Source organism: Acanthisitta chloris, unplaced genomic scaffold (assembly GCF_000695815.1).
Source record: "Acanthisitta chloris isolate BGI_N310 unplaced genomic scaffold, ASM69581v1 scaffold2368, whole genome shotgun sequence".
NCBI classification, from domain to species: domain Eukaryota; kingdom Metazoa; phylum Chordata; class Aves; order Passeriformes; family Acanthisittidae; genus Acanthisitta; species Acanthisitta chloris.
Genome location: NW_008685199.1, coordinates 72,887 through 99,400, shown reverse-complemented (window position 1 = coordinate 99,400; position 26,514 = coordinate 72,887). Strand labels below are relative to the sequence as shown.

At 39.0% G+C, this 26,514-nt stretch overlaps 1 protein-coding gene across 1 annotated transcript in view; it reads left to right on the top strand.

Annotated features, from left to right (window-relative positions):
* Positions 1-25,741, top strand: part of LOC103806929 (probable ATP-dependent RNA helicase DDX10) — a gene marked incomplete at its 5' end in the record, with an annotated part of 119,423 nt that extends 93,682 nt beyond the window's left edge. The window contains 2 exons of the mRNA XM_009079640.1: positions 12,336-12,469; positions 25,552-25,741. Of these exons, the coding sequence (XP_009077888.1) occupies positions 12,336-12,469; positions 25,552-25,741 (324 nt within the window). The remainder of the gene's footprint in view (positions 1-12,335; positions 12,470-25,551) is intronic.
* Positions 25,742-26,514: the final 773 nt, after the last annotated feature.

Genomic DNA, 26,514 nt, shown 5'->3' with positions numbered 1-26,514 from the left:
TAACTTTTTTAATCTTTTTTTAACTTATGCATAATGTATAAAGCAGGATTCTGTACTTATTTAGTAAAAATAGACTTAATACAAAAGCAAGTTTAATTAAAACTCCTAACTGGAGATGTCAGAATGCTGATCGCAGGTCTGAATGTGCTTCTTTCTAAATTTAGTTATATATTCTGAAATTCATGATGGATATTATGTACTCAGTGCTTTGGGAAGTCATGCATAATGTAACAGGGATATTCACTTAACAGTACCTCTAGCGAATGTTCTCCCTGCTAATGTTGTATGCCAAGTAGAATGTGATATAACAAATGATTTATTTTTTTCAATAGATCATTAAATTTTATCCTCAAAATTTTGTGAAACTGCAAGAACTTAAAAAGAAAATGTAACCCATTTAAGTTACATGCGTGAGGAGATAGGTTTGTGGATGCAATCAAATTGCAACTGGATTTTATAATCGGGTCACTCTACTGAGGCAGAAATAATCTTAGAGACTCCATAAAGCTGAAACCTTAAACTTGTCAGTTGCAAAGAGTTGTAATCCTGAAGAAAGCAAAAATATTGTTTTCAAGGTAAGATGTTCCCCTGACAAAGATACGTGACTGTGTAAAGAGGACCAGGCACTTAGGGCCCACCATTTCTCAGGTGGAGAAATACTGCTATGTCTCTAAAATTATTATATGCTTAACAAAGTTTCAAAGTCACAGTTCTTTTGTTTGTTTGACTTTGTTTAACAAAACAGATGAAAAAGGTTTCTAAGAAAAAACAAACCAAAACAAAAAGGATTGGTTTTCATCTATCATTCTAAGTATTAGACAGGTCAAGAATTGAAGAATTATGCAAACCTAAATCATTGTATGACAGGTAGTAAAGAAAATAGCAATTGAATCTTATTTTTATGGGGTGTATTACGGTTGCTGCCTTTGGATTTTTGTCAAGATTGAAATGATAAAGACCAGTGACTAGTTGATCCTTGAGTATGACTCTCCAGGAAGTACTAATGTGGTCACAGGAAACCTATATGTCCCTTCAGCAGTTCAGGAAGGACGTTTAAACATTTATTTCTACCAAAGGTAAAACACCACGATATGGCAACATGTGGCAGTGTGTCTATATTCAAGCCAGTGTATCTTGTTTTCAGTTTGCTATTTCTGTTTCCAGGATTTAATGTATGGCAAATGGCAATTGCAAGAGGATTGTGTAACACCAGAAAGTCAGCAGGGTAATGGAACTGTTTGCACTGCAGTTCATAATAAGCAGTAAGGTTAGGCTAGAATTACTTTTTCTGACAGATTTCTAAGTATGCTGTGATTTATTTCTAAATCTATGAGATTAATATTTGTCCTTGTTTTCCCTTTTCCTTCACACCTTCTATATATATTGCAAGTATTTGTGGGCTTAAGGGGATGGAGAGGGAAACCATCTTATAGTTATTAATAACATGCTAGATAAAAATCAACAGTTCAATAACTATAGCAAAAAGAGTTATTGAAATACATATTTTAATTTGTTAGATAAATTCTTTTATTTCTGAGAACTCAAAAAGGTAGATAAAGAGGTATTAGAGATTGATCTGTGAAAATTTCTGAGAACTCAAAAAGGTAGATAAAAAGGTATTAGAGATTGATCTGTGAGTTTACTAGAAAAATCTAAAAATAAATGATGTGAGAAATAAAGTTGCTAATTAAGATTAAGATAGTGATACGATTTAGAGGACAGTCATTAACAGGGAAAATTAACTTTTTTCATAACAAGTTGTATCCTTTCCTGGTCTGTAGTGCTTTATTCATTTGATTTATTTGATTAGTTGAATTCAAGGTACAGTTAAGTTTGAAAAACATATCAGGATCTGAGGAACTGGTTATCTTTATTTAGTCTAACCATCCTCTTTCAGCCTGTGAATATAAATTAGGTTAGAGGCTGTTAGCCATCCCAGAATCTTATAAGATAATATGCTGAGAAGTAGTAGATTTTGTTAGCAACAGAGAACGTATACCTTTGTAAATGCTAAATTTACAACACAGCACCTGCTTGGATCAACTTAATTTTTCTTCCATGTATCTGCTGTATGGCTGATGGCCCTACTTTAATTAGTAACTTTTTAATAATATGCATAAGATATATATGTATATATATGTATTTTAGAAAATGATTAAAGTTCTGGTTGAAATCTGTTTCAATTTCAGATGGAATAAGTCTCAGCTTGGCACTAACCATGGCTGAAAAATGAATAGTAATCACTTAGCAACTAAGTGGTGGCTGTTTTATCATTTCCTAATGGAAAAAGAAACGTTGGGACTTTAAATAATTAGCATAAAATAGTGCCACATTTTGTGTAAAGTCCAGTGTAAAACAACTGTGCCTCAGAATACTAAAATAAAACCAAAAGTTGCCGTGATTGGTTGTGTAAAGCATTGTGGGAATTAAAAGTTTCCTGATTTTAATGGGGTTTATAATTAGTGATTCAAATCACTGATTTAAATTGATCCACGCTGATGTTGCTGTCTCTGATTTCTCAAGAAATAGGTGTAAACTAGCATTGCTTTGGTACAGTATGAAGAATGCAAGTTTGTACCTGCCTATGCAATGTTAATGACATTATGTCTAGCCATACCTAAGTTTGATCATTCAGACAGTTTTACCAAAATGTAATTTTCAGGGAGTTCAGTAGAGTCATGTTTCACAAAACCTGTTCCCACAGGAGCTAAATGCCAAGGTAATCAATCATACAGTATGCTTTATCCTGTTGTTGTGGGTATAATACATTATTTATGCAGCATAAAGATTTTTTAGATGTAGAAATGAACAGGCTAGTGAATGAACAACCGCAAGTTACAATATGTCATTAACTGAAAATTGCAATTTCCTAGGTTAAAATTTGTAAAGATGCTTTCAATGCTTACAGCATGTTTGAGACTGATTTGCTGCAAGGATGGAGCAAGGGGAGCAGCAAGAAGTTGGCTATAAATTTATTATTAATGTACTAATTACATCTACAGATGAGTATTTGTGTACCACTTGTATTTCAGTTACTAAATCTGCACGTTTTTACTCAGTCACTGGAAATGGGGTAAAACATTTTGGCAACAGTACAAAACCCAGACTGAGATAGCACAGTTTGGGTTCTTCAGTAAGCCATTGCATATGATCTGATTAGGCACAGATTTAGGCTTTAGATGGAAAATTGTCTCAGCTTTTGATTTTCCCCTCACTGTGTTGTTTCAAACATTTTGGTTTTATTCTGAGAATGAGATCATAGTCTTCTTCACCAGATTCATTTAATAAACTGTGATATTTGTATGAGAAGCCCTAGAAGACTGGCAGAAAATAGAACAGCAGTGAAAAAATAATTTGCTTCTGTTAAATGAGGGTGACCTTCTTCCCTTCTCCCTGTCAGATTTTTCTGGTTGATTTGCAGGAAAATTTGCAGTCATACCTGTAGAGTAGTTTTTAAACTGTGATCTGTATACTCCCTGGCTAAAGAGTTCTGCAGCTCAGGGACTTTCAGGGCCACAGGCACAGCACTGCTGTTACTTACCATGGCTTGATATATTTTACAACTGTTACTTGCCTACTTTCTGAGCCCATGTAAACTCTTTCTGTATACTTTGGCAAAACGTTGATGGCTTTGCCACTTGCCACGTGAAGGGGTACGTTTGAGTGTTCTGCCTTGTGTTCCCTAGTTCTGTTTGCTGTTGATTTAATTCCTCTATACCCGTGACGAGCTGTTCTCCCTCTTTGATGTTTTTCTACCTCCTTTACAACCAGCTCCAGTGCCATTGTCATGCCTAATTACTCTTCCCCTTTCCTACTTTTTCCCATTTTAAAAATAGCTTCAGACAGCTCTTCACTCCCCTGTGCTGTTCCCTTTGTCACCACTCTGTCATCTCCATCAAATATTCTGTTGATAGTCTTCCTCTCTTAGGCCCTCTCACTTCTGCCTTACACTTCTTCCCTGTTTCTCATTGATTCCCACTTCTACTCTGGCCTTTCATGCTTTTCAAGCTGCCACATTTCTTCACACCCTTCTGTTCATTTGCAACATAGACGTGTTTCAGTTCTATTCAACAGACATCATCCATCCTGTTCTTTAGAAACTGCTCTCTAAATTCTCTCTTAGACAGCTTCCCTTCTCTGGGAGCCATGACATTAATCAGTCTTCCTCTCGCTTGTTGGTCATTCACTTAGTCTTTCCATATCCACTCCAATTTTTCAGGGATTTGCGAATGTGACCACCGTCTCTTCTGATGTCCCTCTACTAGCTCCTCCTTCATATTTCGGGGGATTTTACAGTCTTCAGTCTCCTGTGGCAGTGTTTTGCACAGCCTCTTGATTTTTTTCTCCTCTTATTTGTGCATAATACAAAATACAAATTCATGTCTGTACTGATGAGTCTTATTTCAGTCTCTCCATCTCTAACTTTCTGTCTTAGTTAAAATCTTAGGTGACATTTCATGGATTAGGCAGTTCTCAAAAAAAGTGTTCAGCCTTCTTTGTCATCTTCATTCACAGTCACTGTGGGTATCACCACTTTCACTTTAGCCTATGCCTTACTGTTGCCATGGTCACTTTCTGGTGCTTATCCTTCCTAATTCTCGTCTTGTCCTTTCATTTACCGCAGATGACAAATATGCTGACTCTTTCCTGAAGAGAACCCTTCTGTAGCTTCTCCCTGTACAAGCATTCCTCAACCCTGTTGCACATACCTACATTTTACTCAGTTCCTTAAGGAGCACTAATTCTCAGCGCTCAGTCTGGGTTGTTTTTTTCTCTGAAGTTGCTTTACATTGGCTTAGGCCTGAAAATTTGTGTTTCTTCCAGTTTGTTGGCCTAAAAGATCTTGCTTTATATAAATCTTCCGTGTTCTTCCTACTTGTCATTTCTAAGACATGCCTGTCATATTAGTTCATGTAGATAAAATCGCTATCAAGGGATATTATAATTTTCTGTCTGCTGGTGGATGGCTGCCAGTCTACCTCAGAAGCTTTTTCAATTTCCTCATCCATGTTGCCCTTTGCTGCAATGCCTGTGAAAATATGAGAGGGCAGGTCTTCTGCTGTCATGCCCATTGCTCATAATCTTCCCTAGGCAGCTTGCTTCCTTGTCCTTCAGCAGGCTGGATTCATTCGTTCTCTTATGTCTTCTACTGAACCGTTATGCTTTTTGTGTCAGGAGTTGTCTTTTGCAAAATTTTGTAGAAAGGGATTCAAGGCTTAAGAAGATTAATTCAACAACAATAATGAAAAAAATGAGCATATAAATGACCCTGTAAGTGTGCAGCATCAGCCAGGTGCTTTCTGATTTACTGGTTACTTGTTTGAAAATTTGAACAAACATGAAACTATTGCTGCTGCTGCACAGATCCAGAACAAAGGGAATGAAGGCAGACATGGTCTTGTTTTCACAGCAAGCAATTAAAGTCAGTGCCGTGGCCAGTGATGCCTCTTCTGGGTTTCTTTTCCACAGTTCTGTATGTAGAAGTATCAGTAGCAGTTTCACTGCCTGGAATTAATTTGATTCATATTTTTCTCCCTGTAAATATGCTATTTTACATGCATATTTTGCACACACATTTAGGGGATGTGACTTAAACAGTCCAGGGAAAACATGAAAATCTTGTCGTAGGACAGGCACTTAATGCCAGTGTTGCTGTTTCTTGTGTACTGAATAAAAATCAGTTGTTTCAAGAAAAGAGCAGAACTAACCAGTTTACAGAATTATGTGACTTACAAGGTTTCCATTCAGACTGCTTCATGTCCTGTTCCTTCTTGAAAAATACACGGCACTAAGCAAAGAGTGGTCTCTGTGTAGTGGTGGTGGTGGTGAGACACTGCTGTGTCACAGCAGGGGATGCAGTTCCCTCAGGCTTGTTCAAAAGTGCCAGAAAGTGATAGGGAGAAAATTCTCTTGTGTAGTCACTGTCTCTGTGGACATATGCTGAGGTTCCCTGGAGAAGACTGATGTGTTGAAATGTTTGAACACACAGGCTACTTTGGAGAATTACTTTCTTTATTTGAGCTGACAGCCATGACTGCTGTGAATGTAAAAGTGGAGAGAAAGGAAGAGCATAAAGAGACAGTCCAAGGATTATGTGTGGAGAATATAAGTTTAAAACCAGTGTTCTGCACTGTGATTATGAGAGGGCCTTAGACTTTTGGACAAGTCTTGTTGGCATATTTAATTCTCCCAAACCTTTTTACTCATGTCGTTTTATGAGACACAGCAAATAAAGCTTTTTTTTAACCCTGTACTGCTTGCTCACTTGCAAGCAAAATGATACCTGACAACTTAGCATTAGAAAGATTTAAAAATAAAAATTGGGTGGACTTTTCTCATCTGAAGCATTTGCATTATTAAATGCTTTAGATGAATTTCATTTCAGATGGGATTTAGTGTGCATGGTAACGTCTCTGTCTACCTGCATGAGACATGCAGGAAACTTTATCCTGTATAACCTATATCTATATCTGTCGATCTATCTATCTATACACACACACACTATATGTATATACATGCACCGGAGATTAAGGTACTACTCTGTTAACTCAAATGCTTATGGTACTAAAGATCCTAGGTTTGATCTGTTATGGCAAATAAACCCACTGTGTACTCATGCCCATATTTCATTATACTAGACTATTAGCTTGCAGTCCTGTGAAATCTGTGTGCAAGCAGTCTCTAAAATCAAGATTATATGCAGTAGGTTTAACCCTTCTACTTGCCAGAATTTCATGTATTTCAGTGTGTATATTGCTTCTGGTGCTACCCACCTAGTAACTTAGTTTCTTTTAAGAGGTCTTTTCATGTCTGCAACATGAATGACATTTAAGGTAACAGAATACTTTTTTTTATCCTGATATTAGTCACCCTATTGTTGAAATCATGTCGATAGTTGTGGCTAGTAACAACCTAAACGATCTTGTATTTACAGTAGGTATTCTACATGAGTCTTATAAGAACAAATTTACAAAAGAGGAGGATAAAGTCTAGTTCTGAGACATAGCCATTATAATTCAAATGCAGATAAGAGCAAGTGCATTAAAAAAAAAGGTCTTTGAGTAGATTTAGAACTTCTTGGCATTTCATTTTGAGGTAGATGAGTTTGTAATTGTAAATTTAGCAAATTATATTCTCTTTCTCTATATGCATTCATTATGTTGTTATTAATTCTAGTATGGACTCCTAAGTACTTTGTAGAAATCAAGTCTACAGATAAAATATATACTTAACTACTATGAAAATGACAAAGCTTTATTAATATAAAAAGCCAGAAGCAAATGTGGATAAATTCCTATAAGTTTCATGTTTTCAATGTTTCTGAACTGTGTTTTTTGGTAGGAGCCATTCCCAGCACAAATTGCTTTGCTATAGTTGCACAGAGATTGGAATGTCAGAATATATGCATCGGTGTCTGCCAGTTTAGAACACAGACTTCACCACTCACTGACCATAAAACGTGGGGTATTTAGGAATGCCAAGAAAGAAATTTAAGTATTCTCATGTGCATTATGTGAGACTGCTGGTAAAAGTAAGGTTCTGCTGAATAAATTAGCTGTAGGCTAATTGTATTATTTAAGATGTCAGATTGCTTAAAAAGAAATAAAGAATGACTGGATGAAATTGAACCTTGGTGTGACTGCTAGTGATTGGGAAGGGTGAATCTGAAGGTGAGTGATCTGAAGATGAAGCTAAGAGTTATCTATCCCTTCTACTGAAAACCAAGAATGATATTCTAGAGAATTGGTGTGAAAACCAGAAACTATGACTGACTCCTTCCAGAGCCCAAAGATCAGTGAGATTGTCTTAGTGCAAAGTCTATGTCTGTCTGACTAACCTGGAGCCTTGGTTTCCCCAGTTTTTGTTTACAAGCCTTTCTGGCCAGACTCATGGAACACTGATGTGCCTTAGATGGTATGGAGTGTAACTGTCCAGTTTTGGCATGGCTTAGGCAGCTCTTTGTATATCAGGTCAGGACTAGGGATAGCTCCACTGTCTCCCAGTCAGTTTTCTGTATCATCTAAGGCTTTGGTCCTGATCTTCAAAGCAACTGTTGGATCAAACACCCCAGCAACATCAAAAGCTGTATTTCATTAGTGAGCTGCCAGAATAGCTGTATTCCTTTGGGGCAATGTAGATGATGAGATATCAGATAGCTGTATTTCTCTGGGGCAACGTAGATGATGAAATACCAGAGTAACCATGCATCAGCTGGGGACAGTGTTGTGGGTTGTGGGTACAGGCTATGAAAAAACCCAAACCTGAAAGGTAATCAGGGAAATCCAGAGTTAAGCTGTTTTAAAGGAAATGCTACAAAACCTCTCTGTGTTCCATCATAAACATGATGCAGAAACAACTTATGTTTTCCTCTAAAAAGTACTTGTCAAAAAGAAGAAAATTAAGACAATTTGGAGTTCTGTAAGATCTTAATATTATTTTTTTAATATAAGAGGCTTTTATATAAGCCATAACTTTTAAAAGTCATGTACTTTTGTAGGTTAATCTCCTATCAGTATTTAGAGATTACCTTTACTTAGCATTAAAATCTCAAGCATCACTTACTGGAAGAGTACATATTATTAGCAAAAACTGAAGGGTGGCATAGCTCAAAAAGGAACTGAATATTGTGTGATGTGTGGCTGTTGATGGACTTAAGTCTGATGAAATTCTGAACAAACTTTAACACTTCTGTTTTCAGATGATGGGGAAATATTCTTCCACTGTTCTTTGTATAGTGTTATGGACAGAACTGATAATGCCTAAAGAATTCTTTCTTCCCCCTCAACTTGATTGCTATGAACTGATAAATTGCAACTCTAGACAATTTAATTGGAGGGAAAAAACTCAATTAAAATTAGATATTAATTAAATACCATAATAAAGATGTACTTTATAAGTTAAATCTTGGTAAGTGCAACATTTTTTTTATGTATGTGCAGGTTTTCATGGTGTTTTTTTCAGTGCTCCCTTTTTATCTCATGTTAGTGGATAATTTCCACCTGGGACCTAATGTCTGGTAGAAATGAGACATCATTCTCTTCCTTTGAACATCTGATTCCCTTGAGTGCCTGAGGTACATTAATTTCTTCATTTTAAGTTTCTCTTAGCCTAACATGTTTACCTGAGCTCCATCAGCCATCCAGCCTTCTTTAGGAGTAGAGGAAGTTGTCATTGCATCTTGTAACAAAGACAACTAGAAGTTGAATTTGAGGTATTCTGTTGACAAATGTAGCAAAAGCTCTAGAGGAACCTGCCCTGTTTGCTTTATCGAGTTTGTTTCCAAAATGACTACAGTAAGGTCCAGTGTGATTATTGTTGACTTAGTACAGTGTGGAAGGCAACAAGGTTTGCAAAGCCTCCATCACAGAAATTTTGCTGAAAGATGTTGAACTTACATCAGAAGGCTCTCCTTATGCCTCAGTGGGAGACTATGTGAATCCAAAAATGTTTTAATCTCAATGTTATGTTCAAAAAGTCTTTGTCCAAAGTTGCTGTGGAACTGGATTGCAAAATATATGGGCTGGTGTGGTATAAGGAGTGTGCTTGTCATCCCTGAGCAGAATGGAAATAACAACGTGATTGCCACTGAATCCAGTTCTCCTGGCCAGCCTGATTTGATGTCTGACCAGGTTTCCTTCTACACTTGAGCTTTGTAATGAATACACACTCCAAAGTGTGTGCTTTGTTGTCACTAACTTTAGACATGAGGTACAGACAGTCAAAATCTGCTCTTCAGTTAATCTCTTTTTTTGATAGCCATTGCCTTAGGAAGGGTCTAATCCTGAGTCTGTAAATCACATCCTGTTTGTATCTGGCTAACTTTTACACGTGTCATCTTGAACTATGATTTTACTTACTTTCTCCAACTGTTTTGGTGAGTAATGTGAAGTCACAAGATTTCCTCTTCTTGACTGGCTGACATAAATTTGAAGCGAGAGAGGAAATATAATGACTTTTTGTTGTTCAGCTGTGGATGATAAATGTTCATGTTCAAGTTCTTAACAATTTCAGGGTCCTACGAACATTTTAATGAATATGTAACCAGTGATACTTATAAGAAATACAACCTCATGGTTCCTGATGAATGAAAGAGGCATCTTTGCCAATTATTCCTTTTGTTATAGCAAGTGTTACCTTTAACACATTTATGCATATTTTCTACTGGAAAAAATTAATATGAATGCGTAATGAAAGCAAAGGTTTGATCTGTGTGTGTATTTGTCTTTTATGTGTGCATATATAAATGACAAAACTTAGGAAACAATGCAGTCTCAACACCTCACTGATATAACTGAGAATGAGAATGAACAGCCCAAGTCTTAAAAGGTGACTGCCAATAAATGTTGGTGTTACAGAAGTCTGTTGCATGGTGTCACACATACATATCAAAAAATACCTTGTTCCATACCACAGTTTTGAATGCTACTTCTCCTTTTGTAAATGTGATTGGTATGCACCAGCTGTATTGAAAGAATAGATGCAATAGGAAGGACAAGTAAAGAGCAAATATTTTAAAAAATTGAAATAAGCTGTAATTTAATGCAGAATGATTTTCAAATATGGAAATTTATTAGTAAAATGGTCACCTTCAAAATAGTTTTCTGTGGAGTTAGTAGTGCTCTGTAATACTGTACTAAAAGATTAGGTTGAAGATTTTTTTTTGGCAAGCAAAAAATACTTAAAACCCCCCACAAAACCAACTATTGTGATATAGCACCAGAAGTTCCTGATTGTCAACATGCTTTTCAGTCAGTGGTTGTTACCTTGGGCAGCTTACATTGCTGCAGAGTCCAGTGATGCTTTTAGTGACTTTATACACCCAGCTATATAATTACCTTTACTAGTATTTCAAAATAGTAAAGAACAAAATGGTTGTTTAGTATGATTTTCCCCTGCCTTCTGATTGCAAATCTGGCTTTTATCCCTTTCTTCTGCTTGCTTTCAATGCACTGCAGAAGGGTCACTGGTCAAGCAAGAACGGACTCTTGCAGTGGTGACTAATCTTACCCTTCCTTCATCAGCTCATTGCCTTTCACTCACTCTATATGCAGATATAAAAGGGACCATTGGTGTGGTTTCTGTTTGGCTTTTTGTGATTTTTTTTTTTTTTAAAAATGTATTTCTGTTGTGGGGAGGTATGTGCACATAACTGTTCTTTTAAAACCTGGTGATAGAAATGGTGAAAAATAGCATGAAAATTAACTAAATACATACTGATGCAAAGTTATTCGTAGAATGAGAGATCATTGAAATCAGTGCTGTTTTGGAAACTCAGCTGTGTGCATGTTGATTAGATATATAAACAAAAGGTAGCAATGTCTTTAATTATAATTTCTTCGCATTTATTTTTGCTTTTCAGCATAAATATGCATGGATCTAGTGTTCACGTTGCTTAGAAATGCCTGTGAGCTTTCAGTTTGCATTTCTATGTGCATTTACAATTGCATATGCCCTCCAGTCTGTCTGGGGTTTTTTGTGCCTCTTAGCAAAAATGTACAAAAGCGCTGCCATCAGTTCAGGCCTGAGTGTAGCAGAACTTGGATCTGCAAAATCAGTTAGCTTTATTATATTATCCCAGAATTTTATGGAGCAGCATCTTCTGTGCTCTCCTTGTTGAGGAATTAGTGGGGCACTGCCGCACCCTGGGGAATTGCCGATGCCAGCAGCCTATCCTGAGACATGCCGCAGGGACAGTGGGAAGCTGAGCCCCAGAGGGGAGGGATGAGGGCATCTGGGAAGAAGCCTGAAGAACATGCATCTCTTGTGGATGAGGGTTGAAACTCTCAGAGTAGTTAATTCAGCTTAAGCAGCATTTTGGTTTTTAACTGCAGGGACACTCAGATGAGTTTTAAATCAGAGTATTTAATGAAATTCGCCTTACAGTAGTGATGGAGGTGTCCACGAGTGTGTATCTCTTCGCCAGTGTGTCTCTGAGAGACTATAAAGCTGCGTATTACTTAAGTACTTGCTCTCAGATGGCTGTTAATTAGTTGCTGCCCAAGTCTCTCCTAGATTTGGTAGATTTGAGATCACAACATTGTGAAGGTAGAATTTGAATGTAAATCCTTGTGCTTCCTTTTTTAATCGGTAGAATTTGAATGTAAATCCTTGTGCTTTTTTTTTTAATAATGTTTCTTCAACCTATAACAATCAGCCTTGGAGGAGGGCACTGATGATGACAGAAATGATTCTGTTTTCCTGGCTATAATAGCGGTGATCTTTGACTGTGGTTGAGGGCAGTGGGGTTTTTTTAACAGTCTCCCTCTTGATAGGGTTGTGGCAAGTAACATGGGCTTGTTTGCTGGTCTTGTAACTCTCCATTTGTCACCTGGCAGGCTGAAGAGGAAACAGTGGCCTATCTTGCTCACAGTGGAAGTGAAGAAGAGTTTGATCCAAGTACGCTTCCAGATCCTGATAAGTACAAAGATTCTGATGAAAATCAGGACTCAGAAAGTGAAGACAGCTATAGGTATGTACCATCTTCCATGTTCGTTTTGAAATGCTCCTGTCTTTTAGAAACTGTTTTGTTTAGATGTTAGGAACTCATCTTTGAGTAATCCTCTTTCTCCTGGGACTTAGTATTTTAAGTTTAGTTTGTGTGTTAGGTGCGGAACAGAAATCTGAGCTAAAGGCTATTATTTTCTTTTGCTAAGCTGTATGACAGATTTTTGAATCAGTGTTGAAGGGATCTTGGTGAGACTGTTTCACATGCAAAAATCTTGACTAATTCTCTGGAGGTTTCTTGTGTTTCTGTGGTGGGATGACTCTGTCTGGACACCTGGTGCCCACCAAAGCCTCTCTGTCACTGCCCTCCTCAGCTGGACAGGAGAGAGAAAATACAACAACAGGCTTGTGGGTTGAGATAACACCAGGGAGAGATCACTCACTGATTACTGTCATGGGTGAAACAGACTTGGGGAAAAATGAATTTAATTTATTACAAATCACATCACAGTAGGGTAATTAGAAATAAAACCAAATCTTAAAACATCTTCCCCCACCCCTCTCTTCTTCCCAGGATTAACTTTACCCTTGGTTTTTCTACATCCTCATCCCCAGTGGTGCAGAGGAATGGGGAATAGGAGTTGCAGTCAATTCATCTCATGTTTTTTTCTACTCCTTCCTTCTCAGGGGAGGACTCCTTCCCCTACTCCAGTGTGGAGTCCCTCCCACAGGATACATTCCTCCATTAACTTCTTCAGCTCCTTCCTATGGGCTGCAGTTCTTCACAAACTGCTCCAGCATGTGTCCCTTCCATGGGGTACAGTCCTTCAGCAACAGCCTGCTGCTCCAGCATGGGCTTGCAAGTGCTGCCAGCAAACCTGCTCCAACGTGGGCTTCTGTCCATAGGGCCACAGGTCCTGCCAGGAGCCTGCTCCTGCACAGGCTTCCTGCAGGGTCACAGCCTCATTTGGGCATTCACCTGCCCTGGCATGGTGTCTTCCAGGGCCTGAAATTGGATCTCTGCTTCTCCACGGACCTCCATGGGTTGCAGGGTGGCAGCCTGTGCCACCAGGTATGCACCACAGTTCTGCCGGGGAATTTCAGCTCCAGCATGTGGAGCACCTTCTCCCCTTCCTTCTTCACTGACCTTGGTGTCTGCAGGACTGCCTCTCTCACATACTCCTCTCTGGCCACTCCTCTCTGGCTGCAGTTGCTGTTGTGCATTGTTACTTGCCCCTTGTTAGCTATGTTATCCCAGAGGCACTACCACCATTGCTGATGTGCTCAGCCTTGGCCAGTGGCAGGTCAGTCTTGGAGCCAACTGGCATTGGCTCTGTCAGACATAGGAGAAGCTTCTGGCAGCTACTCACAGAAGTCACCCCTGGAGCCCTCCACTACCAAAGCCTGTCCACACAAACCCGATACAGTTTCAGAAATGCATTTTTCTACTGTCACATTACATATTTTGCGTGAAAGAAGAATTGTTGAAGTCATTTGAGCATTTGGATGAGCTGTTTGCACCTGTGCTGTGCTGTATAAAATAAATTTGTGCAAGGTGAAGCTTGCTAAGTTCTATGATTCAGTGTTGCTCAGACTCTTCAATGCTCAGATGAAGTGGATTTGAGTTAGAAGTAAATATACAATAAAATTAACAATGTTAAACTTTTCTTAATTTAAAATGACACAAATTATATAAATCAGAAGATATTTTTTCTTGTAGTTTAACAGAAAAGCTTAGGGTAGGGATGAGGATCTGTAGTTGATGGCAACATATTGCAGTGGTTAAGCACATACTGGAGGAAGATGGGGGGATATTGCATGAAGTCCTGTGTGGTTTTTGTCATTGGCTTCACTGCAACAATCCATTTGTGTCCTTCCAACGAAGCCTCATGTGTAACAGATTCAGAAATGTGATCTTGACACTTAAATGGAAGTACAGATATTTATTTGGCTCTCTTCTAGATGCCTAAGTTCATAAAGCTCTTGCTTTTCGCATCAGGGTCAGGTAAATCCTAGTGGCTGGGTTGTCCCTATGGGTGTGTCACTGAATGTTGTGGGGGCAGTATGCAGGACTGGCTGTGGGATATGGATTTAAGGACAGGATAGCCCTAAGTTAACAGGCTAGTGGCCATGTCCCCTGGAGCCCATTCACCATATGGGTCAGTTGGACTGACAAGGATGGGGAAACATTGCTTTTTCTCAGGAGCAGTAAATTGCTTCTTCCTTGAGCAAGGGGGAGTACATAATCATATATCACATTTTGTTTTGATCCTTTCCTCAGAATGTCAGCTAGGCTCAAGATTGGCTAAGATTTAAGAATAAAAGTTGACAGAGATGGACAGATTTTTGGCAGTGGTAATGAGTGCAGGTTCTTTTGGAATCAGTGGCTGCTCTGACCCCCTGGAGTCAGGGTGTGTGCTCTCAGGGCAAGGAGAGCTAGGACTCAAAGAAGGTCAAGGTCCTTGGTCATTTCCCCTTCCTGTGAAGTAGATTGGGAAAGAAAGAACGTACAATCATGGAAACCAGGAATGTGCTAAGAATTTCTGACAAAGTATTTTCCTGAGCAAATCTTGAAACACTTTACAGAAGAGGTCAGTATGATTTTTGTAAGCAGGAATCTTGAGTCACATGGTAACTTGTCCTAGGATCATGGCAGTGACACAGGTTTGGGAATAAAATTCAGGCACCCAGAAAGCCTTATTGAGTACTCCATTCACTAGACAGATAGCATTCCCTGGAAAATACAACTTGTCACATATAGTAACTGATGATCCTTTTAAAATATTTTTTCTTGTTTTCAGTATATCAGGTTTACTGGCATACATGTAAATTTAATGCCATGTAAACACAGTTTAATCCTTTTTGGTTTTCCATTTTATTGGAACTGTCACATTCCTTTTTCAGGGAATGTTTTCTTGGAACTTGAGTGTTTACTGTATTTCAGTTATCCCAAAGAGGTTAGTCTTGGATGTAATTTGGGCCAAAAAGAGTAACTTCAACTCCCAAAAATACACTACATCTATATAATTCAACTGGAGTTGAGATGTAGATTTTTTTTTTTCTGCCGTGTATTAAGGCTTGTCGGGCTTTAATTTACTAAGTGTACTTTATGCTTTTTGGACTATGTTTGGAGGTGACTTTAGAACAAAGTACAGCGTTAGAACATTTTCTGTTGTATGCTATCTACAGAGTATTTGCATATTTCAAATGCAGCTTGAAATCTGAGATGGTTTTGTCTATGAAATTTTCATATTTTTTTTAGTTATGAATCTTGCCTTGAGCCTAGCAAAGGGTCATTTATTTGGGAGGTTGGATTTTATTTGATTTTTGGAACTTAGTCACATGTTGATGCTAATTTGTCATACTTAAGACCTTGAATAGGAGGTGCCCGGGCTCATCATAAACCCCACATTTTATGTTATAATTTCGGTGAGATGATATATAGATTTAAGGTCTGCTATATGTTTGAAAATGCAGGTCATGGCTGATTAAAATATCAGCATTATTCAGCACTTTAAAAGGTGATCGAGCAAAGAAGCTATTAGAACAGAAATTTTGTTACCTTTTTCACACGTAGCAGTGGCACATTCTTGCCTTGCAAACCCTGCTGACCCCCACAGCCATGGTTTTTTTGGCATTCATTTTATGACCACAGAGTCACGATTTGGTTTTGTGTCCTTAAGGTAAGTGTTTTTGTGAATTGTCATATTCGTTTAGTGCTCTCGGGGTTAAAATCAGACTGGGTCGATTTTTTTAGTATCTGTTTGGGGGTTTAAGCTTTCCCTGGCTAGGAGCAATACCTTCTTGGGGTAACAAACATGTCTCAAGAACTGCCACCAACTGAAGGAATCTTAACCACCTTCTGTCAGCTTTAGGACACAGCACTCGTTTCAGTTGTTTGCCCTGACTTTTGGTTCACTTTCTAGTAATAGGAAAAGCCCTCTGCTTCCTCCAAAGGGATTTTTAAAGGGTTTCATTAATTTCTACATCCTTACACACTCAGATTGAATACTTTCCTGCTTTTCAGTCTTGTCTGTGTTTGCTGCAGGACTGGGGCAATATAAAGTAGATGTTTTCTGCCTTTCCAAAGAAGTCAAATAGATGGAAATTCAGGAACAGTCAAATTGCTTCAAGTTCTTCTCCAGCATTTAAGATGAGCAGGAGTTAACAAGGACCCAAAGAGCTGTTGCAAGCAGCCTAGCTGGCCTTGACATCCAGAGCTTTCTAGACGAGGCCACATCAGTTTGTTCACTGTTCTGATGGGAAAAGCTCTACAGATAAACCTTCAACATCAAAGACCACAGCTTTGAGTTTATTATCAGCAGTAATGCCCAGAAGCAGAGACACTGGTGTACTGTATTGTATTATAGCTGGGGACAGGCCAGGAGTGGATTTTATCAGTCATTGCTAAGAATAGTAATTAAACTGAAGTGAGTGGCAAGAACAGCCAGGGCAGGTATGCAAAAGGGAGATAGGAAAAAACTGGGATGCTCACAAGAGCAGGAACAGCAGGCAACAATGAACTGGTAGATAAATTTGGAAAAAGACAGGCTACAGGATGAAAGCACATTTCTAGGAATGGCTGAATGAAGTGTGCTGGAATTCAGAGCCATTGATGGCTCTGGTGTGCAGCAAGCACAGAGTGTGATGGTTAATCCTGTGCTGGCTAAGACCTGCCCAGGAGACGTAAGTCATGTCATTACAGCCTAATGGATTTGGCCACGGTGCAGGCTTAAGTGTTGGCATGCCCACAACTTCTGTGGCTTCAGGTGGTGCCAGCTAACGCTCTTGTGGCAATGTCTCAGTCTATTTTGGTGTGGCAGGACAGGCCAGGGACTGTTTCCAGTAGACAGTGTTGATGAAGCTACATTTCTTCAAGGTGTGTAGTGATCTGGTCTCTAGCTCCGATGTCAGCTTTGACGCTCAGTGCAGGTATGTCTGGAGGTTTGTGAGCTGCTCTGATCACCTCTTAGAAGGCTTTTGATGAAGCAGAGATGCAACTGAAAGAGGAAGATACGGTGCCAAAAATTAATTTAGGGCTGGAAAAATGTGGCAGTCAAGAAAACCAAGGGAATTTGAATAACCGCAAGCCTATAGATAAAGGACAGTGGTAACTGAAGAGACTGGTGGTAAGCATAAAGCCATGGAGAAGTGGTATTGATTTTGCATGGGGGAGGAAAGGTGGAGGGAGGATGATGCGGATCTAGTGGATCTGGAAGAATGGATAAGGGAACAGGCAAGAAATCTTGCTGCCAGTGGTTTTTGTTAGTCAACACTCATGCCTCATGCACCTCTCAGAGCTGCCATTGAATTATAAAATGAGTTGCTCTTGGGGCTTGGAAATATTGACCTAATGATTTTAACAAAAACAAATCAGTTGAGAGTAACAGACAGTGAAATTAGGTTTTGAAATTAGAAAACACAAGTCTCTTCTGTTTTATATTTCCAAAATCCAGAGTTTTTGCTCAATGATTTGGATTAAAATAGAAATATATTGAGCTACACTAGCTGCTACTTGCTTTAAGAGGGAAAAAATACTTCTGAAAGGGATAATTCAAAGCAAGTATGTGAGACCTAGGGTGTCTTACTTCAGAAGTCTTTAAAAATAGACCATCTGTCCATGGTTTAAGAAGTAAAAAAAACATTGTTAATATTTTCTCCCTCCTCCCCCATCATTTTTTTAATCTGGGAGAGCTATACAAATCATGAGTTAAATTTGCCTTTGAATAAAATTCCCTTCCAGTCATACCTCTACAAGCAGAGTAATTAATGACTCCAAGCATGTAATATGAGATTAATTTTTGTATATCTAGCAACATTCATCATATTTGGTTTAAGGCTATCAATGTAAATTCTTAATGAGGTGAAAAATTTAAGAATATAGAACAGGGTGAAAGAAAAGCAGCTGGATTTCTTAAATATTCATTTTGCAGTCAAATTGAGTTTCTGGTATTTCTAATTCCTCAACCTCTTTAAATAAAAATATTGAGGAAGAACAAAATTCTGATTGACCTCATCATTACCTTCTTTAAATTTTTAATAGCTGTGACTGATCATATTAACTCCTAGATCAGCATGGAAAAGATCTTGGACATGAGGGGAAAGGAGCAATGTCTTAGTTCTGGTACTGTTTTGTTTGTGATTTTATGGCCTGTCAACTGCTGACAGGTGTGCAAGTTAGTAGTCAGTACTGCTTGGTTGTGTGCCTTCCTTTATTGTTGAAAATTATGGGCAAATTGCAATTTCTTGTGCCTTCATATACCAATACACTGATGTTGACCTGTTAAGTTTTATGTGATTCTTGATGAGGTTGACATTACATCTCAAAAGAGATGATTCATCTGCAAATCATGGTGCTGCTTCTAACATGGATCGTTTGGGTCATATCAGTGATTTGTGAAGGCCAGAACTAATGTTGTGATGGCCAGAAAAGCACTGTAGGACAGACATCGTGAAAGGTCTCTGTTTAAGGCCTTGATCATTCTGACTGGCTGCAAAATTGGACACTGAGGTATTGAACTGCTTTTAATAGAAGTGTGATATTCTTATGCTGTGACAGTCTTTATAAAAGTCTTTATAGTAGCTATACTTTAGCTGACTATATGCAGTGGACTCAATGGTGGAATTTCCTAGTGAAATTTGGTAACCTATGCTCTGCAGGCCAGACTAGATCCTTCCTGTGGTTCCTGTAAACTTGGCAGCTACAGAAATTGCCTTTAAAAATAAAACAAAATGTAAAAGTGCTGTATGTCATCAGCAAGTGTCTGCATGAATGAAAGAGAAATGGAATGAGTATTTACTGAAGCTTTACAGCTCAGAAATTAGCTGTCAGTAATTGGAGGATGATAGTACTTACACAAAAGAAAAGGAGAGGAACAGGTTTGAAGAATGTCAGTGTCAGGTGAAGCTGAGGAGTGAATAGATGCAAAGCTTAGATAGGTGGTTAGCAGCATCTCCAAAGGCAGCAGCACATTTCAGAGAAGGTTAAGCCTCTGACAGAGACATAAAGCAAATCAAAATGGTGTTATTGAAACCACTGTCCCCTCCAGCTGAAACAGTTTCATCTCAGATCCAGTGATATTTGATCCATATGAGGCCAGGTTGGAGAGGGGTTTGAACAACCTGGTCTAGTGAAAGGTGTCTCTGCCCATGGCAAGGGAGTTGATGATCTTTAAGGTCCCTTCCAACCAAAACATTCTATGCTTCTATGATCAACCTCTGAATGATTCTGATTTTCAAACTGAGATATGAAGATAAGATAAAATTCCTTAGCTGAAACCTATTGAATAGAAACTCCAGTGTTTCAGGACTGGGTCAGGTACTGCTGCTCTACAGCCAGCAATGTCTGTAGTAAACAGCAGAGATGTAAAGTGCTGTTACAGCTTCAGACATCTGATTCAAGTCCACTGCCACTAGAGCCTTTAGAAAGTAGAAGGGACCTCAGAACAGAAGTGAGATATTGGTAGTTGGTTTGAGTGCTTTCTCCCATCAAATCTTCTGTATGCTTCCCATAGACTAATAAGAAACGCTAAGCATATTATCTTACCGGTCCAGTTTCCATTAAATTTTTTCTTCTTCTTCCAGGTTATAGTACTTCAGCTCCAAGACAGACTTTTCTCTTGCTTTTAGTAGTATTACACTAGTATTTATTCATCCTTTTTTCTGCAATGTTTCTTTCATTCAATTTTAGAGGTGTTCTGATTTACATCAGTAGAATAGCCAGTAAGGGAATCATAGAATCATTTAGGTTGGAAAAGACCTTCAAAATCATCCAGTCCAACCATTAACCCAACACTGCCATGCCCAAGACTAAACCATGTCCCTGAGTGGCCACATCTACAGGCCTTTAAAATACCTCCTGGGATGGTGACTCCACCACTTCTCTGGGTAGCCTGTTCCAGTGCTTGCCAAAAAGCCTTTTGGTCAAGAAATATTTCCTAATATCAAATCTAAGCCTCCTTTGTGCAACTTGAGGCCATTTCATCTTGTCCTATTGCTTGTTGCCTGGGAGAAGTGACCAACCCCTACCTAGCTACAGCCTTCTTTCAGATAGTTGTAGAGAGTGATAAGGTCCCCCCTGAGCCTCCTTTTCTCCAGGCTAAACATCCCCAACTCCTCATAAGACTTGTGCTGCAGACCCTTCTCCAGCTCTGTTGCCCTTCTCTGGATGAGCTCCAATACCTCCATGTCTTTCTGGCAGTGAGAGGCCCAAAACTGAACACATGATTCAAGGTGCAGCCTCACCAGTGCTGAGTACGGGGGGACAATCCCTGACTTGGTCCTGCTGGCCACACTATTGCTGATAGAAGCCAGGATGCCATTGGCCTTTTTGGCCACCTGGACACACTGCCGGCTCATTTTCAGCCACTGTCAACTAGCACCCCCAGGTCCTTTTCCACCAGTCAGCTTTCCAGCCACTCTTCCCCCAGCCTGTAGTGCTGCATAGGTCTGTAGGACTCCACACACTTTTGACCCAAGTGCAGCACTCAGCACTTGGCCTTGTTGAACCTCATACAGGTGGCCTCAGCCTACCCAGATCCAGCAAACAACACAACACAATATATATTCATTGCCATTTATATGTGCTAGCCTACCCAGATCCAGCAAACAACACAATATATATTCATTACCATTTATATGTGCTGTAGCATTCTGACAGCAAGTAAGAAAGAAGCTGCACTGGGCTTTATGGAAGGGACTGCAGTAATTAATCTTCATTAGCATTGCTGCCATGGCCTTGTGAATTAAAATTTATTACATGGAAAAAGTTTGGGGCACAGCATGTTTGATTAGCAAAATGCCAATATTTATGGGATAAATTATTCCTCTCTTTTCTGGTATTTTATTAGCAGATTCATTCGTTATTCCTGCATTTCTTTGGGAAAGAGATTGTGTGCTTTATTGCAGCCTGGAAGCAATGGCAAAGGCAGTTTGCTTCCAGAGCAGTGCTGGTAAACCTAGTCTGCAAAGCATGCTCTGATAACTGGAGCAGAGCCTGGCTAAAGATCTCACTGTACCACATTTAAACAGCAGCAACTTGGCTGTGGGGGCTGCACATTTCAAATGGCTGATTCTCAAGCACTTAAAACCCTTAACAGCTTGTTAAGACATAGCTTGATGCTCAGATGCAAGTTAAATACTAACAATTAAAAGCTTTCTGTTTTGTCCTGGTATTACCTCAAAATACACTTGTGAGGTTATTTTTTAGTAGTTAAGTTAGAGTTTCTTGGCATATAGCTATCAGGGTCATAGTTAGATCCCTTGTTTCCCGATGCCGTTCATACATGCTGGCATTTGTTTCAGGGACAGTATTCATAAACCCTGCTTTAGTGTCCAAGTAATAAACATTACCTACCATTACCTACCAAATGATAGCATTTTCCTTTGTTGTTACAGCTGAGCAAATAGTGACCACATAAATTACTGTGCCCATTGATAAGTCAGCTGTTGGTACCTCCTCACCTGTGCAAACACGAAGTAAATCCTTTCATCAGGCAGCTTCAGACCGTATGGGTCATTTAGGTGGCTGAGAAGCTAAATTGCACCAGATGGTAAAAGGAAGGAATTGTAATCCAGCTGCACATGCTGCTTTTTAAGTGTTGTAAGTGGAAGACAAAAAGATTCACTGGCTTTGGTTTGGATCTGAATTGTGGGGGGTTGCTTTCTAACTGCATTGTTCTGCTGCAGAAGAGTTCACCTTAGAATATAACTCTGTTTTATTTTGGCTATTTGTGGACACCAGCTGGTAGTGCATCAGTTTGTGTTTGTGAGGAATAAGGGGCCATTTATGTCCATGGGAAGTGACCAATGATTAAAAGATTGGCTCTGCAGGGTGGACTGAGAGGCCTTCAATTAATGGAGACCAAGGAGGAACTTGTTTGACGTAAGTGGAGAAGTCATCCCTGTATAGCTTCTTTTGCACACTCAGCCATTTCACATATGCACCTGAGAGTTACACCTATTATATCTCCTCCAAAGAGCTTTCTGTCCGAACAGCTAGGGAGAAGCAACCCAATAGAGTGCAGTATACCTCTGGGCATCATGATGCCACACATTTTCCATTCTTCCTTTTAAAATTGCCTCTTTCACCATTTGTAGAAGCTACATCTCTGATTGCTCCTCGAGAGTAGTACATTTCCTCTCCACATCACCCATACCACTGCTGGTAAAAGTTCATCCTGCAGGAACAGGCTCAGGGGTTGGATTTGCTGATTTCCAGAGGCCCCTTTCAACACAAACCATTCTATGGACGGGCAGTCTGTCTTCCTTCTGCTTCTCAAAATTAGGAACATCTTACTTGCACATTTCACACGATTCTCTGCTTATCTTCCTAAGTTGCCTTTATCAAATACTGTTTTGCTTCTACTTTTTGTGCATCATGAAAGCACGAATCTTTAGCTGTCTTCATTGCTCAGTGGCTTTGCTGCTGCTGCTTCCTGTGTTACACATTCCTCTTTATTCACCCCTCCAGCTCACAGCCTAGTAGGGGTCAAATTAGCATGTAAATACACCTGTTGATGCGTAGATATATCTTTAGTTTGCACTACTAATCAAGCACCATGTTTCCTCAGTAACAGAAAGAAACAGCTTGACTCAGCTTAATCATCCCCCAAAACCTATGATGAAAATTAGTCATAATTGTGTAGATGTGCTTTTGTTTATGGAAAGAATAGGAAACCTCACAGTTCCTTCTAAATGTTGTATGTAACTGTTACACCTTACAGACATCTAGGCTTATGGGCCTCTTAAACTTCAAAACTGATTATAATTTTCAGTATTTCAAGTCTGCTGTTTCATAACTTGTGAGATTTCTGCATTGTTTAGTTGCTAAGATGTTTTGAGCTAATGTCCTAGATGAAGCATTAGTCAATTATGAATGCAGCTGGGCTTCAGAGTCCGTTCAAAGGCAGGAAATAGCTTGTTTGCAGAAGAACCAGCTAAAGTGCTTTTATTTAATGAGGCCTTCCTTATGCTTTTAAAATCTGTCTGCAGTCTGCCCTGATCAAAGTGAACACCGTGGAACTCCAACCCAGACCCACACTATCCATTTGGAAAAGTGAGAATACTTAGTGCTTTAGTGTGTTTGCTTATATTTCATATAGCTTCAGCATTTATGGAATACCTTAAGCACTACAGAGAGGAATATGAGAGTACTTTCCCCAGAAAAGGAATAAAATGTTGGTAGGAAGCCGTGAAAAGTTGCCCCCATACAAATGACAGCTCAAAGCCAGAAAAGTTGCTATATCTTTTGAATTACTGAAAGAATGAGTATTTGGTGCAGACATCAGCTGTTCATAGAATCATAGAATGGTTTGGGTTGGAAGGGACCTTCAAGATCATCTAGTTCCAGCCCACCTGCCATGGGCAGGGACACCTTCCACTTAGACCAGGCTTCTTTACACTAAGTATTTCTCTTGGGGATGCAGGTAGAGTGTTTTGTTGGTTTTAATTGTGGAAACGCAGGGTGTTTCTTACAAGATTTCCCCCCTTTGTCTGTGCTGTAGTGAGTAGGCAGAAGGTGACAGGTGGGATAGATAAGAGAGGGAGAAAGGTCACGCATCTACAGTCTACCTGCACAAGGACATCCAATCTCATGTTAGTCCTTTATCTCAACGGAGAGGCAGCCAGAAAGCAGAGTGTACGAGCTTCACTGTGCTGCCAATCCCTAGAGAGGATTCAGGATCGTCTTGGAAACTGCCATGTTTTGGAGTTAGTGTTTGGATTAGGCTGGTTTCCAGGGAGTGGTGAAAACAGTGTTTCACCAACTGTTAACTGGTCCTATTAATGGAAAAAGTAAGGTGGGTGACTGAAGGTGGTTTTGAATTGGGCATTGGGTTCCTCTGCTGTGTTGGTTCCAAGGACAGTATTCCCCAATTATAGCTATTTATTGTAACTGCTGTTTTCTACTTGTTAAGTCTCTCAGCAGTATTTCTGAATGAAACATTTCACAAGCATTGCATTTACACTTAAGCAATTATAAAAATTATGGCAATTACAAAATTCTTATTTGAGACTTTTCTTTTTTTTAAGCAAATTGGCTTTTCTAGGTAGAAAGTTGCAAAATTTTAATTGCAAATGTGAATTTAACCAGCTATTTTAGAAAAGCCTAAACTCAGTCTTCGAGGTCCTGTTTTGATTTTCGTTAGATTTTAAAAAATGCAAACATGAAGAAATGAGAGTGCCATTTTGTTTCAGTTAGCCTGTTTGGAGGGGATGGTTTGGGGGTACACAAGAGGTTGCATTCTACTTTTCTTGAGTATAAATTCTACCCCATGGCATCGTACAACCTGCTCTCTATAACCTGGTACACAGATATATATTAGAATAGATTTTAATAGGTTAGATTAATCTTAGGTAAGATGATTTATAGGTATTTTTCTATGTTTTGGACAAAAATTACATGAAGTTGCATGAAAGTTCCGTCTTTCCTCCTGTTGTTGCCGTGAGGCCATGTGGTAGAAGTCAAGGTGCTAGAACAGATAAACAACTGTTTCATCCAGATCAAAGACTGCAAAAGGCAATTCAAATCTAAAGAAAACCAGTAGAGGAAATAGGAAGTCACCAGGGAAAATTACTGGGTTTGGGCTTTTCCTCTTCCTCTTGTGGCAATGAGGTGGTTAATACCTTCCAAGGAAAACTTCTGAAAGAAGAGGAAAGAATGATCGAATTAGATTGTCCCAAATCAAAGCCATATTAAATGTAGGATTCAGCAATGAAATGACAGTTCTCATATTTTTATTTTTGTTGCATATTTATTTTAGACAAGATCTTGAATGCATGTCAGGGTCCACTGACACATCGCTAAATCAGTTTTGTTAAGTTGTCTGTTGCTGTATTAGGCAGCAAATATTAGATAAGACTGATAGCAATATCTTGGTACACTGTAATCAATTAAGACAGCAGAACATCCACCACTGCCTTGGCCTGAGAGCAGTTTCAATTTAGACATTCTGAGTTCATCTGCTTCCATTGGTTCAACCTTCTGAATTGTAATTTTGTTTGCTCTTATCTTGACATAATTTTGCCTTGTTTAAAAGGAATTGTTTGATTACATGATGATATCGATTGCCACAGTTGTTAAAAAGACTAATTGATTTGTTTCTGCAGTGAACTTGAGGAGGAAAGTGGAAGAAAGAAGAGAAGCTATAGCAGCAGTACTGCAGCACAAGAAATACCACTGAAAAGAAAGAAGGTGAAATTTGGCCAAGAGGAGGACTCCTATGTGCCATTAGATACTGGGCTTTCTCTGGCAGAGGATGAAGAGCTTGTACTGCATCTGATCAACAGTCGCAGCTAATTATTTTGATGCACGTTTTCTTCTCTGGGACTTCTCCACAATTTTGTCAGTAGTTTACACAAAATGGATTTGGCATCCGGACAGCTGAGTACCAGTGGGCATAGATAAATGGCTGCCATGTGCAATGGGATTGCCTTAGATTGGCTCATAGATTATAGGCAATATTCAGTTTGATTTATAAGGATTTCTGAAAGAACTTTTCAACCTAAATCCCCAGATGTCACTTTGCAGTAACACGTTCATAATTTAAAATCTTCCAAGTTTTGAAGCAATTATCTTCTTTTACTTTAATCTTGCTTTAAATGAAAACAGGATGTTCCTTTCTTGACTGTGTCAGGTTTGTTAATTTGGAAGATATATGTGTACTAAAATTCCGAAACAAGAAACACTGTTGGCAGCTCAAATCACATTACTTAGAAATAAAATGTGTGCTTTCTTCTGTGCCTCATGCACATATTGTAAAAATATTTTAATAAAGATTCATGGAGCCTTGATGTAAACTTATGGTGTCTGCTTCAGCTTTGTTATGAAAGCATTTGTTTATCCTCCAGTTACCATTTCTGTTACGAATCTGTCAGTGGTGGTAGGCAATTCAGAAAACCACTTTTAGAAGCTAAAACTGAGTCTTGCATTTGAATCCCACACGAATGAGAGCACAGTGATGTCACAAAATGGTAGAGCATAACACTGCCTGATAAAATTGGTTGCAAGGTAGATTTTGTGACAGACTTACAATTGGAAGTGAGTTACCATTTTTTTGTTATGACCAAATG